This window comes from Carassius auratus, chromosome 14 (assembly GCF_003368295.1).
Source record: "Carassius auratus strain Wakin chromosome 14, ASM336829v1, whole genome shotgun sequence".
Lineage (NCBI taxonomy): Eukaryota > Metazoa > Chordata > Actinopteri > Cypriniformes > Cyprinidae > Carassius > Carassius auratus.
The window spans coordinates 449,887-467,500 of NC_039256.1; the positions used below are offsets into that span (position 1 = coordinate 449,887).

The 17,614-nt window shown below is 38.5% G+C and overlaps 1 protein-coding gene across 2 annotated transcripts in view; it reads left to right on the forward strand.

Annotated features, from left to right (window-relative positions):
* LOC113113363 (alpha-1,3-mannosyl-glycoprotein 4-beta-N-acetylglucosaminyltransferase B-like) overlaps positions 1 to 17,614 on the forward strand; it is a 118,221-nt gene that overhangs the window by 96,740 nt on the left and 3,867 nt on the right. For both annotated transcript variants that reach the window (XM_026279499.1, XM_026279500.1), the window contains exons 9-12: positions 1,945 to 2,075; positions 4,162 to 4,269; positions 14,276 to 14,469; positions 16,021 to 16,099. In XM_026279499.1, coding sequence (XP_026135284.1) covers positions 1,945 to 2,075; positions 4,162 to 4,269; positions 14,276 to 14,469; positions 16,021 to 16,099 — 512 coding nt within the window. The remainder of the gene's footprint in view (positions 1 to 1,944; positions 2,076 to 4,161; positions 4,270 to 14,275; positions 14,470 to 16,020; positions 16,100 to 17,614) is intronic.

Genomic DNA, 17,614 nt, shown 5'->3' on the forward strand with positions numbered 1-17,614 from the left:
ACATTAGAATATGAAAGAGCTTATAACTACAAATGTTAAAACTTTTTTATGCTACATGGTCATAGTTTTCATTCAGTGGCTTCTAGTTAGAAGAACTCCAAAACAGTTGTAAAATAGAATCTCCTAAATATACAGAGAAATAATTGGTTGCGCCCCTCATCTTCCATTGGCCTGAACAACAAATAGCCCCGCCCTAATCTTATGTCATTGGCTGAGAGTGTTGCTGTGTCAATCTGGGGTGTGTTTCCCAGAAGCATCATTAGCCAAGTATGGTCACAAGTTAGTTCCATTGTTACCAACATAGTTCAACGATTAGAGTTTCCCGAAACCACAGTTCAAGCAAACATTCACAAACAGCATCTCAAACTTACATGGCTAGAACTACAGCTCTCAACCTGTGGTTAGAAGCATAGTTAGTTGTTAGTAAGACATATGGACTTAAATAACTGATGCTATCAATATCAATATCTATATCTTCAATACAATCTATATCTTCAACTCCATGTATACATACACAGAAGTGTAAGGAAACCCCAGAGTATGAGTATGGATCAAACATCAAATAAAGAAAAATGATGACAAAGAATTAAAATTTTATAGATTTTAACAATAGTTTTTTTTTGTGATGGGCAGATTGAAACAACAGAACATTGATTTTATGATTTTATTTTCTGGTGATTTTACTAGTTATTTTCTACATTTGAGGGTTTTTCTGATTTAATAAAGGAACATGATGTTTGGTATATTTATGGAAGATGATTTAGCAATTAATATAATTATTATCCTTTCCTCAAAAATTATTTTTGAGTAAGAATAAGTTCCTGAATAAAACTTTAAATCACCTAAATCAAGAAGAATGCCTTGAATTTCTATTTAATATTTAATATAAGGATTTAAACTCTGTTTAGGAAAACCCCTAGTTGCCCTTTATATATTTCATGTTTTTCCTATTCTTCATTTTATTTTATTATTATTTATTTTTTTCTGTTTTATGATGCTTGTCTGTTATCTGGCTAAGAAATCTTCAATATTGGACCAAGCCAATGCTTTGGCTGTAGGAACACAGTGTATATACTTGTGAAGGACATCAGGCTTTGAGTGGCTTATTTACTCTATATATTTCAGCTTATAAGACTGCCATTTGAGAACGTATTTAAATATTTATATATGCCTCACCTTTAACATTTGTCAGGACAAGTCAAGAACAATGAATGTTCTCTGTACGCCGCTGGTTTTGGCACACTACATATATAGTATGGCTGTATGCTCTATGGAACAAAACCATGTTTTCATACCCATGAAAAGGCATCAGATCAGATGAGAGCTGATGTGTTTTGACATCTGGAGAGGCAGGATGTTTCTGTGTGAGATACTGTCAGTGGTTGATGTTGGACAGTGATTCATAATGCATAAAAACTGATGTCTCTTGTATTATAGATTACCAAAAGCGATCTGATTGACTGTGTTCACCCTAAGCCAGCAGAAATGGTCATATCAGTTCCTCTGTGACCTTAACAGTTTAGAAAAATTGAATTAGAGGCCAATAAAAATGCTGCTTTAGAAAAACATAACATCCTTCTTCCTGAATCTGATCTAATTTCTTTTTACTAATTGAATTAATCTTATGTTTTAAGAAAAAATGTTGTAACTTATGTAGAACATCTGAAGTTATTTGCTGCACCACCTCAGTAGAAGAGCCTTGAATCATTAATATATGAAAATATAATTACTCACAGAGCGCCCTTTCCTTTAGATTTCATTAAATGTTTTTTGCCCCTCATTATTCCTCCCTTGAGTTCCTTGTTTAAATCCTTGTTGAAAGTGTAAATCCGTGTGAGTTTAGATTTTTCTCTCCATAAATCCTCCCTCAGGGGTGAACGTGTTTCAGCTGACGTTATTAGTCTCGTTTGGGTGATGGTCATAACTCTGCTTTGCTCGTTTCAGGTAAAATGTTCAAGTCATTAGACTTGCCGTTGATCGTGGAGTTTATGCTAATGTTCTACAAAGACAAGCCCATTGATTGGCTGTTGGACCACATCATGTGGGTGAAGGTGTGCAATCCAGAAAAAGATGCGGTAAGAATGATACATCTCTCTTTTTCTATTGTTATTCTAATTCTTATTCTTATTGCTTGTTCATTATATTAACCATGATTTTTTTTATGTGACCCTGGACCACAAACCAGTCATAAGAGTAAATTTTTCGAAATTGAGATTTATACATAAGCAGAATAAATAATCTTTGCATTGATGTATGGTTTATTAGGATTGGACAATATTTGGTTGAGACACAACCATCTGAAAATCTGGAATCTGAGGGTACAAAAAAATTAAAATATTGATAAGATCACCTTTAAAGTTGTCCAAATGAATTATTAGCAATGCAATATTACTAATTAAAAATGAAGTTTTAATATATTTACTGTAGGAAATTTAGTAAATAACTTCATGGAACATGATCTTCACTTAATATCCAAATGATTTTTGGCATAAAAGAAAAATCAATCATTTTGACCCATACTATGTGTTTTTGGCTATTGCTAAAAATATACCCCAGAGACTTAAGACTGCTTTAGAGCTCCAGGGTCACATATGAGTAAAGATTTTAATAATTATTAGCCGATGTAAGTCATTTGTGTTGGCGTGGATGTTTCTTCTTGAGATGTTTTTAAATATGCATATTTTAATTGCAACCATCATAGCTATCTCAACACACAAATCATGCCCTAAATAGAGAAAATGTATCAAAAAAATCACAATAGCATCGCAATCATTTCAGGAAGTGAAGTTTATAAGAATAAGTAATGTCTCTTCTTTTTTTGTCACTATCTAGTTTTATTGGGTTACGCTTTATTTTAAGGTGTCTTTGTAACAGTGTGATTATACATTTAAGTACTGAGGGCTGTTATTTAATTACATGTACTTACTTTATGGTTAGGGTCTGGTCTGGCTTGCATGTAATTATGAATAATTAATTGCTATTATAATAGTAAGTACATATAACGTGTAACAAGGACACCTTAAAATAAAGTGCTACTGAAATGTTTTACTATGAATTTTCCAATAGCAAAGGAATATCAGCAATAAAATATCTTTCTAATGACTACCTAGTTGTATCATGACCTTGAGGGATGAGGCAAGTATTTCTAACTGGATAGGAAATATGTTGTTAAGTAATGTGATTTAATCATCTTAAATATGGTGCAAGTTAACAAAACTTCCGTAAATGCACTTTTGAAGTCAAACCTGATTGATTAAGGTCATGCAGCAACATACAGTTCTCATCCTCTTTTTCAGAAAGCAGTATTATCCAACAACCCAATTTACATTAAATCCAAATAGTGCAAACCAAACAGAATGAAACAACCAGTTGTTAAATGGATAGTAAACTCAAAAATGAAAATCATAATTTACTTATGAACATGCTCCAAACCCATAAGGCTTTTGTTCATCTTTGAAACACAAATAAAGATATTTTTAATCAAACTTGAGAGATTTCTGCCTGTCCAGTGAAAGTAATTTCACTAAAACTTCCTAAAAGTACAGAAACTAATCAATATGAATCAGATGCCCTGATGAAACATGGTTGCTTCATAATCATGATAAGCATAATTACTTTAGTCTTTTATTCACCTAGAAACATTGATCATCACACATATATAGATATCATCAAATGTGGTTAACAAAAGTGTCTTTATTAAGCTTGACATTTTTGGTATATTGGGGCTTAAATGTGGGGACAGAAATATCTCGGTTCTCAAAATATCTTCATTTGTTTTTTGAAGATGAATGAAAATCGAATGGGTTTGAAATGAAATAAGGGTAAAGAGTAAATGATAAACTTCCAGTGAACCATGCCTTTAAAGCAGTGAGGCGCTAAAAAACGATGAAGCCGTCTCTCTGCTGTAGTTGCTCACAGCAGCTCTGCAGACTAAAGGTATCTGAACATATAATTCATACGCCCCACAGAGATTAGACTCTATAAAAATTGGGAAAACTGTTGACTGTGGTTTAATAAAAAATTACATAATGTTCTTTGTTTTAATCTGTGTATGTGGCCAGATTGATCATTGGATAATTTGTTTCTGATCTGAGACTTCTGTTTAAAGTGTACTTTAAGAGGTGTTATATAATTTATAGAAATGTTCTTTGTGTCCCACAGAAACATTGTGACAGGCAGAAGGCAAACCTACGCATCCGCTTTAAACCGTCTCTCTTCCAGCACGTTGGAACACACTCTTCCCTCGCCGGAAAGATCCAGAAACTCAAGGTGATCTTTTACCAAATTGATTTATTTATGTGTGAGGCGTCTTTTATATTTATACATTTCCAGTCAAAAGTCTGCAGACTTCAGGTTTAAAAGACTCCAAGCTTTTAAATGGTATAGTGTATAATGTGACAAAAGCTTTTTATTTCAGATAAATGCAGATTTTTGGATCTAAATGTTGATAATAATAATAAATTTTTCTTAAAGGAACACTCCGACTTTTTGGGACTTTAGCTTATTCACAGTATCCCCCAGAGTTAGGTAAGTCCATACATACCTTTTTCATTTCTGTGCGTTCTTTAAGTGTTATTTGACGCACCCACCGCTAGCCTAGCTTAGCACAAAGACTGGATGTAAATGGATACTGTTAGCATAGTAATCCCAATAAGTGACAAAATAATGCAAACATTGTTGTGATCTGTATAGTCACAGCATGTACAAATAACAAGGCTATATGAGACAGAGACCATTTTTAATCGTATAAATATTGGGAACTAGATTCTCACTAGGTGTAGGAGCACAGCTAACGTTACTTGGGCAGAGTGATTAGCGCAGCACATGAGACGCACTGTTGTGAGGAGCGGAGAGATCGCTCAGAGTTGGAGTAATAGAGTCAGCAATTACTAGATAGTAAATTTATAGTGTATAACCATGGGTGTTCGCTGTATTGTAAAGAGCTGTGACAATAAACAGGAGAGACCAGGTAATACTGATGTTTCATAGAATTCCAACCCAAAACGCTGACCTGATGAATCGATGGCTACTTGCTCTGGAAATAGATCCAAACACACCTGTAAACACCATCACGAAGTATTTCGTTTGCTCTGAGCATTTTACTGTAGACGACTATTTTGAAAAAATGCAAGTTGCCACATGGACCATGAAACGTGTGCTGAAGGATACAGCCATCCCATCGATAATAAAGACGGGACAAATTGGATCACCTGTTGCTGCGGTAAGTGTTCCGTTATGTTTTGAGATGACTAACATTAGCCATACTGTAACAGTGCCATGCTAATGTAATATAACCTTAGTAGTGACACTATTACGTGAATAGGGGCTCCGTGTATCCCCTTTATTGTTATTATTGTGTAGTCATGAACACACTGCTCGTAATCATTATAACAAAATCACTTACTTGGTGGACAGCTGACAATTAGGTTCACTCGGCATGGGGCGTTTCTTCCAGTTGATCTTGTCACAATGTCTCATGTGCTGTGCTAATCAGTGAAATGTAGCCACTCCGCCCAAGTAACGTTAGCTGTGCTCCTACGCCTAGTGAGAATATAGTTCCCAGTATTTATACGATTAAAAATGGTCTCTGTCTCATATAGCCTTATTTGTACACGCTGTGACTATACAGATCACAACATGTAAATAGGAAAATATTTGCATTATTTTGTCACTTATTGGGATTACTGTGCTAACAGTATCCATTTACATCCAGTCTTTGTGCTAAGCTAGGTTAGCGGTGGGTGCGTCAAATAACACTTACAGAACGCACAGAAATCAAAAAGGTATGTATGGACTTATCTAACTCTGGGGGATACTGTGAATAAGCTAAAGTCCCAAAAAGTCGGAGTGTTCCTTTAAGCAGCAAATCAGAATATTAGAATGATGTCTGAAGAATCATGTGATACTGAAGACTGAAGTAATGACTTTAAAATATATTAGAATAGAAAGCAGTTATTTTAAATAAAATATTATGAAATAGGACCAACTGGACCTTATTTACACACGACACTGTTCCACTGATCATGTTCTGGTTACTCCACTGCACACCTCGGATCACTTCCTCCTCACTCTTAACCTCAACATGGACACGACTTTGCCACGTTTTTCATAAATAAAATTAAAAACATCAGTGCACAATTTTCCACACCACAACCCGTCAAGCTCATATCATGAACAAACATACACTCATTTACATCCTTCTCTTCACTCTCTGAGGAAGATCCTACCACTTGTCCGCTTGATCCTATTCCATCTTATCTCCTTCAAGCCATTTCTCCTGCAGTTGTACCTGCACTCACTCACATCATCAACACATCCCTCCACACTGGTGTTTTTCCCTCATCATTTAGACAGGCTCGTATAACTCCACTACTTCAGAAACTCACCCTCAACCCATCTCTTTTAGAGGAATACAGACCAGTTTCCCTTCTTCCTATTTCTCACACAGAACAACCTCCTTGACAGCAACCAATCTGGCTTCAGAAGTGGACATTCAACTGAGGCTGCCTTGCTCTCAGTTGTTGAAGCTCTAAGACTGGCAAGCGTGGAATCCAAATCTTCAGTACTTATCCTGCTTGATCTGTCTGCTGCTTTTGACACGGTTAACCACCGGATCCTCCTATCAATCCTACTGGCAAAGGGCATCTCAGGATCCGCAATCCAGTGGTTTAAGTCTTACCTATCATATAGGTCCTTCAAAGTATCTCTGAGAGGTGAGGTGTCCAAGTCACAACATCTAACTACTGGTGTGCCTCAGGGCTCAGTTCTTGGACCACTTCACTTCTCTGTCTACATGGCATCATTAGGTTCTGTCATTCAGAAACATGGCTTTTCATACCACTGCTATGCTGATGACACTCAACTCTACCTCTCATTCCATCCTGATGAAATGACGGTAGCTGCTCGTATCTAAGCTTGTCTAACAGACATTTCTTGCTGGATGAAGGACCATCACCTTCAACTCAACCTTGCCAAGACAGAACTGCGTGTGGTTCCAGCAGACCAATCGTTTCATCATAATTTCACCATCAAGTTAGGCACATCAACCATAACTCCTTCAACAGCCAGACACCTTGGAGTTATGATTGATGATCAGCTGACTTTTTCAGACCACATTGCTAAAACTGTCTGATCCTGCAGATTTGCTTTAATCAACATCAAGAAGATCAAGCCCTTTCTTTCAGAAAATGCTGCACAACTCCTTGTTCAAGCTCTTGTTCTGTCCAGGCTGGACTATTGCAATGCCCTCTTTGGCAGGTCTTCCAGCCAGTTCTATAAATTCTTTATAATTAATCCAGAACACGGCAGCAAGATTCATTTTTAATGAGCCAAAAGAATACACATCACACCTCTGTTTATCAATTTGCAATGGCTTCCTATAGCTGCTCGCATAAAATTCTTGCCATTAATGTTTGCCTACAAAACTACCATTGATTTGCACCCATTTACCTAAATTTATTACTTCAGACTTATGTGCCCTCTAGAAGCTTGCGTTTCTGCAAGTGAACGTCGCTTGGTTGTGCCATCCCAAAGAAGCACACAGTCACTTTTACGGACTTTTAAATGAAATGTTCCCTCCTAGTGAAATTACCTGCCCAACTCAATCCGAGCAGCTGAGTCCTTAGCCATCTTCAAGAATCGGCTTAAAACCCATCTCTTCTATCTTTATTTGACCCTCTAACTTTAGCACTCACTATTCTAATTCTATTCTATAAAAAAAAAAATCTAACTACCTTTCTAATCTCTTTGTATTCTATTTTCTTTTCATTTATTTATCGGTTATAAAAAGTCTTAACACTAGCTTGCTCTATTCTTTTTCTATTCTATCAGTTTTATTTATTATAATATTTAAAAGCCCTTGCTACGTGTACTGCGTTTAAGCTAACTGAGACTTGTTATAGCACTTATATATCATTGTTGTTTTTGATTGCTTCCATTGTCCTCATTTGTAAGTCGCTTTGGATAAAAGCGTCTGCTAAATGACTAACTATAAATGCAATGTAAATGTAATGAGTTCCAGTCTTTGATTCTGATTGGCTGAGCCACATTCAAAGCTGTTGTAAATTACTCTACAAACATACTGTAGGCGTTTCTCAATGTCAAGGAAGGATCCTCGGAAGCCAGAATTTCGAGGATGCTACGTCATTGACATCCATCGAAGGACTGTTCCAATGTCGAGGATCCTCGGAATTTCAACCATTCGAGTCATTCATTCGAAAAATATCCCATACACAGGAAAGGATGCATATGTGTAGCCTTCGCGCTCTCAAATCACCCACAATCCTATTGCGCAGCTTTGCTATCTTGTTCAAAAATGTAAAAATGTTGAACGTTAGCGGAGTAGGAGCGTTAATGGTTTTTATTTACGTTACCAAACATTTGTTATAACTGTAGTAAAATAAGTAAAGTTTAACGTTTAAATGCCAGTACAAATTACTATCATGTTGATATTGTAAAATATACAAATACAGATTAACAAATAACAATTGTTAGCTTGGTTACGTCACCGGCATTTATTTTATAAATAACTAGTTAAGTTGTCCAAAGTAATTTAATGTTAATATTATACCATTATACCATTCACAGTTATTCAAACGGGCCATTTCATGAAATGACGCAATTACGTGCACTTGCTAGCCTGTTCCATTTACGTGTTCTCCGAATGCTAAAGAGGAGCCTCGTCTAGCCTCTGAAGGAAGTGACTAGGAAGGACCAGTACTGCCAAGGAAGTATCCTTGACATTGAGAAACGCCTACTGTTTGCTTCTGTGTGATACTCGGCAACCACTTTATTGGAATCACAACTGTTTCTGAGGAACTACATTGTTTGGTGGAAGAATACTATTTTTATTTAGATCATTATATTTTATTTGCTCTGTTTTATTCTGTGAAACCTTACTACATATATGTAATAACAGTTATATAAAAGCAACAAGCCCCGTGAAGCCGTGGTTTACAGTGAATTTATAACAACTAAGAGGGGTTGTTAGGCCAGACACAAAGCCTATTGTTGGGGCTTATTGATTTGCTATATTTTGGATCAAATAAATGCAGGCTTGGCGAGCAGAAGAGACTTCTTTAAAAAAAAATCCTCACTGTTCAAAAATGTTCAACTGTTAGTATATATATATATATATATATATATATATATATATATATATATATATATATATGTGTGTGTGTGTGTGTGTGTGTGTGTGTGTGTGTGTGTGTGCGTGTGATCTTTTTATATATTCATAACCCTCCAGCAGAGTAGTCTGCATCAGGACTGTGTACCTTTCTCTTCAGATTGTCCAAGTTGCAAATCACAATGTCCAGAAGGCAGCTGATAAGAGCTCATATCCTAATCAATCAGCATGTGTCCCTGCTCCATCTCTATTCTCTCCAAATGAGGAGTTGTCATGGCCTTGAGTGCTCGTATGACCGGCCCGTTCTCTGTCGTATTGATTTGAGTTCTCGTCTGGCGAGCTGGTGAATACATCTGACCTCCATTTCCTAGGTTTATCATAATACCTGCCTCAGTCACTGTCTCTAGTCATTCGTTTTCTTGACTGCTGATCATGTTTATCAACCTTTGGTGTGTTCTGGCACTATGTGTTTTGTTCTGAAGTCTGTTTGACGTCAGATTTCAGTTTGATCGTTTGGTGTGAAAACTATTTTGGTGCGCACACGCCACACTCCAGGCCTGGGTCTGCAGTTGTTATTTCACCTGCTAAACTGACATCATTTAGCCAATTCTTTAGGTGGAAAGTTAAAAATCTTTTTATGTATGAATACATTTGTATACGTGGAAATATTTTGGCATTGAAGCTATGTCCACATTCATCCCGATAATTTTTTTTTTTTTTATAAAATATATTTATAAAATTATTTTTTCTTTTGTTTTGCCTTTGCATACACACTAAAACATCTAAGGTTTAATTTTGCCATGTGGATTAATAAGGTAACACTTTTCTCAAAGGTTTCTCCCTCAACAAAACTAATTGGTAACAATTTAATACTTAAAAATTCATTACGAATATTAAATCAGATAAGGAAACATCTCGGTTCTCGGTTCATCTCGGCCGTCTCGGTTCTTACACCCATCGATAACAATCATACGTTTAAACCCTCTCAGTTAGACCGACGTTTTATTGAATGGAAAAATAAAGGTCTGATGTCTATTAGGGATCTTTATGTAGATAGTAAATTTGCATCTTTTAATCAACTACAATCTGTATTTAATCTCCCCAGATCTGACTTCTTTCGATATTTACAAGTAAGACTTTATGTTCAAACGGTTATCCCACAATTTACTGACAAACCTGAGATTACAGTTTTTTTCAATCGCTAACAAGCGCTTAACCATACTTCAGATACTTTTTCTAAACTCTTAACACAGACTCACGCCTACAAAACACAATTGGCCAAATGGATAATTTTCTTCTCAAAAACACATTTTGTTAAATATATACTAAATCTTCATTTCAAAATAGAACACATCTTTATCTGCACACACCAACTTTACCAAAACACTGGAAATCTGACTCAAAATTAAATTATTCTGTCAAAGAATAACACAAATGCTTGTAAGCGACTGAAAAAAACTGTAATACATTTGAACAAATTTTTTTGGTAAATCCAAGCTCTAAACATCTGATCTCACGATGTGTTAATTCCTTCCACCTGCCTGTGAACACCAATCATATAAAAGAAGCCTGGGCTAAGGATTTTGAGGAAGAAGTGTCTGATGAAACCTGGAATGATAGTCTCAATAAGATCCAAGATTGCTCAATAAATGTGAGGCACAGGTTGATTCAATTTAAAGTGATACATAGACTATATTATTCCAAAATGAAATTGAATAAGATATATAATTCTATCTCTCCAATTTGTGACAGATGTAAATCAGAGGAGGGTTCTTTGTCACACATGTTTGGTTTTGTCACAAACTGTTTAATTTTTGGTCTGCTATATTTGATTTCTTTTCAAAAGTTTTTAAAAAAGAGATTAAACCGGACCATAGTCTTGAAATTCTCGGATCCTCTTAGTCATTGAATGGTCTTCCAAGATCTCAGCAACGACCTCTATTGATGGGTATGACTCTTGCGAAAAAAATTATAATCTATATGGCAGCCCTTTGTGGATTTCCTCAAAGTCTGAATAATGTATAATTATTGTTCTCTTTGTAACAATTCATTTATGATTAGGTCTTGTTTATATTAGTCCATCCCCCATCGTTTTTTTTTGTATGGTTATATTGTTTGATTTTCTTTGTTTTAATTTGTACATCATGTAAAAAGTTGTAAATAAAATTTATAAAAAAAATAAAAAACTAATGTAATCTTCAAATAACATTCAAGTAAAGAAGACAACATTTACTAGTAATTGATGTTTTCATGGCGAAAAAAGAGAAAGAAATTGCTTTTTGGACCAGGCATGGAGTTATGATTTTGTTGTGCTACATGGACACACCAGTGATATTTTGAGTGGGCTGTTTTGCTAATGAAATACTTATGGCAGAGAAATGGCGAGAGAACTGTGTAATGGGTTGGTAAGGAAGGAACTCAAGTGCAGACAGGATTCTCAACACAAAGGGTTTATTAACACAAAAAGGGGAAAACAAAACCCACGAGGGGGAAAACAATAGCTAGGGTAAGGACTAAATAACCAAACAAGACAGGGCTGACCAGATAAAGACACTAAACACTAACTATAAACGAACACTCACGGTATTACAAAGACTTCTTCAGGGATGACAAGGATAAACTCACGAGGCTGACAGGTAGCAACATATATAAGAAACAGTTTGAGGAAACAATGAACCGACAAAAGACAGAGCACAGTAGGAGATCTAAATAGGGGAACTAATCAAGACACGACAGGTGGCACAGATAGGACAATCACGACAAGACTAGGATAACAAGGGGGGCGGGGCGAGGGAACGAGACAACACAAGCACATGGCCCAAAGACAAGGCCATGTGCTTGTACACAAAACACGGGTCTGTCATGATCCTGCCTCTAGACTAGAGAAAAGTCAGGACATGATGGCAGGACCATGACAGAACCCCTCCCTTAAGGAGCGGCTTCCAGACGCTCCCTAAGGGAACATCAAACGCGGGACATGACTGACTGGGATAGAAACAAAAACCAACACGACAAATAGTTATAAGGGCAAACATGAAAACACAACTATAGGGTTAGGGTGGCATATCAAAAAAAACAAACAGGGAAGGGGAGGAGGCGGGACCACAAAGTTCATGGGGGACAGACCAGGGTGGGTGGTTGGGGCAGACGTCTTAGGAGGACGGGACGAAGGCTGACAACGAGGGGTTCGGGCAGGTCGGGGAGGTCTAGGGTGGGGAGTGGTCTCAGGACCATTAACAACAGAGGACATGACAGGAGAACTCACGTGACACGGGGAAACACCTACTGGACACGGGGAAACACCTACTGGACGGGGGGACAACATCTACTGGACACATGACTACATCGGCAGGATAAGGGGCAACACTCACGGGACGCGGGGAGACAACAGCAGGACACTCTGGATTTCTGGGGACAGGGTCTGGGGACAAGACAGGACTGGTGGGGATTTCCAGGATCTGGACAAGATGGGACAAATAATCAGACAAGGCTTTGGCGGCTATAATAACCGGCATCTCCTTACGAGATGAGACAGACTGTATCAAAGTTTCTGCTGCAGAGTCGGCCGCGGCTCTCTCCTCCGCCCTCACGACAGCAGACTTGAAAACTGTTCTCTTATTCACTGGCTCGAGCACGCCAGCGCTCTCTGCTGCTGGCTTGGGCACGCTCTCCGCTGCCGGCTCGGGCACGCCAGCGCTCTCCGCTGCCGGCTCGGGCACGCCAGCGCTCTCCGCTGCCGGCTCGGGCACGCCAGCGCTCTCCGCTGCCGGCTCAGGAGACCTCGCCGACTCAGGAGGAGACAGGGTCACAGGACCGGCAGGCCCCTTCTTCTTCCTCTTCCTCCTTGGCCGCGGTGCAGAGGCCACAGCTGGGTCGGAGGCGGGTTGGGGGAGTTTGGTCTCGGGCAGGGCAGACTCGGTCGCCGAAGACTCTGAAGCTGACTCCCACGACAATCGTCTCCCACGCTTCCTGGGGAGACTGATGGCTGTGGAAGGCGCCTCAGGACTCTGGGAGGGATCTGCCTGTTCCCCCAGTGTAGTGACTGCCAGGAGATGACCCTCTGGGATCACTGGCAGCTGTGTCGAAGGTGGGGACCTCTGGGGGGAGGCCTGTGGCTCCTCTTGGGAGAACTTCTCCCACAGCCGGGCATAATTGTGGAGGATCCATTCCCCCTCGGGCGAGTATGGGAGGGTGACCCCCTTCCTATCGGTGGGGGATGACATCCAACATTGACGACGAAACTCCAACTGGGATTGAGGAGTGGAGGACATCCTGTCTGCTGAGTTCCTATTTGGTCGGTTCATTCTGTAATGGGTTGGTAAGGGAGGAACTCAAGTGCAGACAGGATTCTCAACACAAAGGGTTTATTAACACAAAAAGGGGAAAACAAAACCCACGAGGGGGAAAACAATAGCTAGGGTAAGGACTAAATAACCAAACAAGACAGGGCTGACCAGATAAAGACACTAAACACTAACTATAAACAAACTTCTTCAGGGATGACAAGGATAAACTCACGAGGCTGACAGGTAGCAACATATATGAGGAACAGTTTGAGAAAACAATCACAGAGTGGAACAGTTTGAGGAAACAATGAACCGACAAAAGACAGAGCACACTAGGAGATCTAAATAGGGGAACTAATCAAGACACGACAGGTGGCACAGATAGGACAATCACGACAAGACTAGGATAACAAGGGGGGCGGGGCAAGGGAACGAGACAACACAAGCACATGGCCCAAAGACAAGGCCATGTGCTTGTACACAAAACACGGGTCTGTCATGATCCTGCCTCTAGACTAGAGAAAAGTCAGGACATGATGGCAGGACCATGACAACTGTATTAAGTCTGATCTCTGTCATCTCAGAGAGATTTTATAATGGACGGGCAACTTTGGGAAACTGCTAGTGTGGACTGAGAGCGTTACGAAATGAAAACACCATTATTAATGTGGACATAGCATGATAGTCTGGGTCACAGACAAAATATAACCATAAAAGGCAGTTCAAAGGTAGTAAAATAAAATAATTAATGCATGAAAAATATCAGGACACTTTTACTCATATAGCAACCATAAAAAAGGTTGAAATCTTTTAGTTTGACATCAAGTACCTGTATTTGAAGAATTATCCTTTTTTTGGTCAGGATAAGGATTTCGGAAAGCAGACGTTGCATAAAGGTCACGCTAACCCGCTAGCTGAGGTCACCACCAGTCTGAAGACGTACCAGCATTTCACTCTGGAGAAGGCCTATCTGGGAGAGGACTTCTTCTGGGCGTTCACACCTGTGGCCGGAGACTTCATACGCATCCGCTTCTTCACACCTGTCCGAGTAGAGAGGTACACACAGATAAAACCACCGGTTCATGAACACCAACATGCTTTCACTAAGACTCTGTTCTCTGTTAGGCCAAACCATCTTTTAGCCAAGTTTATCAATATACAATATTCTGAGTATTTAAAGACATACATTTTAACATTGTAACTTGTAAAATGACATGAATATTATTATAATTAGAATTATCAGTTGTTCATTTTCGATTTAACAGTACAATTGTCCTTAACCGTTATTTCTGTCTTCATTTGAATAATTCTAAAATGATAATTATAAATATTTAAAACACAATAATTATCATTTTTAGTATTCCGTTTGATGGTGTTCTAAAAACACTAGTGTGAATGTAAAGTGGACTGAGATCACAATTCAAATCTTACTGAAAACTAATTTCTCAGATTGCTTGCATGTCATGTGACCATAAACCAACATCAGAGAACTTTGAACGTGAACGTGTCATAAAATTATTGAAATAGCAACGTAAATTCTTAGGGAATACTTAAATAAAATATACACTGATAAAATCGGCTGATAAAAGCAATACAAAAATGTCTGGGTTTTTCAAACAAGTCAATTATGAGGTTTCATATTTTTACCTAGGAAGGTTGCTGCCAATAAATGAAGCAGAAAACATGTCTGTTTTATAATAGAGCTGTTCTCGCAGTCTTTCCCATCACGCTGACTCAAAGCAGCTGGATAATGCATCAATCATCATGAGGCACAGACATCCGTTCATCTTTAACCCTAATGGAAAGTCCATGCATATTTCAGGCTTAATTGAGAGCTAACAGTGAATGAGAGCCTCCTTCATGCTGCAGGAGTCACCGTTTAACAAGCGCAGGTGTTCTTACACTGAACAAGTATTTACAGAGAGAAATCTGCCACTGTTTGTTTCAGTCATCCGTAGAAGAGAAAGAACATTGATTTTGGACACTTAAATATCTATGAAAGTCATTGCATTAGATGACATTTTATCAGGTGCCATCCGTGCTCAAATACTAGAGTTTTCTCAGAATTCAGTTTTTGAGCTGTATTTGTAGATGCTTTTAATCAGCTGCTGTGTTGACAGAAAGCTTTCACAGCCACAAAGTTATACACAACTTCTGTTGGTTTATTACTTCAAACGTATCATATGTATGAAAAGTATATTGGTCATTCTTTACGTTGCCTCTTGGTTTGATATTATTTGATAATGGTAGTGTGACACTACCATTCAGTGGGCTCAGTAAAAAATATTTTCAAGAAATCGTTTTATTTAGCTACAATGAGTTATTAGAAATGATATTTTAAAGTATATTAAAGTAGAAAATGTGTATTTTAAATTGATATATTTTACTGTATTTCTTATCAAATTGATACAGCCTTTGTGAGCGTAAGAGACTTCCTTTAAAAACTTTTGAACGGTAGGGTAACTGTCTAAATACTTTTTTGGGGCCACTGTGTTCTGCAGGGTCTATAAATAACTACATGATAGGATGATATATGAGGAAACATATGCAGTATAGTTCTTTAGCGTTGTGATGATGATGTGTGTGTGTGTGTGTGTGTGTGTGTAGGTATTTCTTCCGCAGTGGAAACATCGAGCACCCTGGAGACAAGCTCTTCAACACTACGGTGGAGGTTCTTCCTTTCGACGTGAGTCCCTGTCATTGTGTTTGTTGAAGGATCGCTGCTGTTTGTGTGTTTCCCTCTGGACAGGAGGAGACCGCTTCACTGCACTCTGTAAACACCCCACAGATCTGTGCCGAAACACACCAGCTCCAGACTTCACAAACATATTTTGGCCTGGTTCCTATTTGAGCAGAAGTCAAGAGACTGGCTTAGAACCTGTTTAAATGTGCAACATCACTGTTATTATTGCCTGTATTTAGGGTTAAGGGTTTGTTCAATTCCTGTTAAACGTACCGTGTAACTTGTGCCACAATACAGACATGATTTATACCTCAAATCATGCTTGAAGGTGGACAGCATCATTGCAAGCCCAGAGAGCACCACAGCTACAATTCATTCATGCAATGTTCTTCACTCATGACAGAGTAAACAGAGCAGAGCAATCGTTACTAAAGATTTACATTTCAAACAAATGCTAATGTCTATTCGGCAAAAATATTAATCGAATATTATGCAATCGTGATGGACCAGTGGCAGATCCAAGATACAGCAAAATAACTTTGTTTCGGACAAATTTAGTTTGAATGTATTCAGGACCTCAAGGCACTGAAAACGTATAAATCCAAGATAGCGGACGAAGAAAGAGTCATGTTGATTATAAATTAACTTGAAAAAAATGTAGACCAGATCCTGGTCTTCTGTAGGCAGATCATTTTTTACAGTGAGGCTAAATGTGTGTTAATGTAGAGCTTGAATTCATAAAAATGAAACGAACATAAATAGGCCTGTCACAAACGTATTGATCGCAGTTATTAGATCTAATCACATTTGAGTTAACTGTGTGGTGGTATGAAGCAGAGGAGTCATAAGCTGACAGGAAGTCATATTTCAGCTCCAAATGATCCCAGACAGCCACAATTATGTGTGCTTTAATTCAAAAAGCAAAAGCATGAGTCTCACACACATGATGTTATGACATCTACGCTCAGCAAGAGTTGAGTCACTTACTTCACTTCTGCTGTAGTTCACACTGCTGTCAGTGAGAGTTCAGTGGAGATCAAGATATGAGCTCATGAAGTGTGACCTGCTGTGTGTAGGAAATATTTCCTCCCGGGGGAGAGCAGGAGAGGGGTGGCACTGTGATTTAAGACTACAGCCGCAAACAGACGTTCACCACAAGATTAAGAGCGGGATTTTCTAATCGAATGTTTCTCCTCCCTGCTGCCAGCTTGTGATATCTCTCTTTTCACCTCATTTCCTTCTTCGTAAAGCTCCCTTTAGGGACACTTCTGGAATTCTACCGTATATAGGAAATTAGCAGGGAAAGCCCTGGAGGAAAGAGTGTTTGTGGGCTGTTTTATGCTGTTAATGCAGTTTGGGGAAATTAGAGCGAAGCTCTGCTGGGGTTTTGAACATATTTGTCTTCTCTTGGGTCATATCACTGAGTTTCAGTCCAAGAAGAAGCCTCGTAAGAGCCGTTTCAGATGTTATATTTGCCAGGGACGCAGACACAACATGTACACCAGATATCTAGTGTTG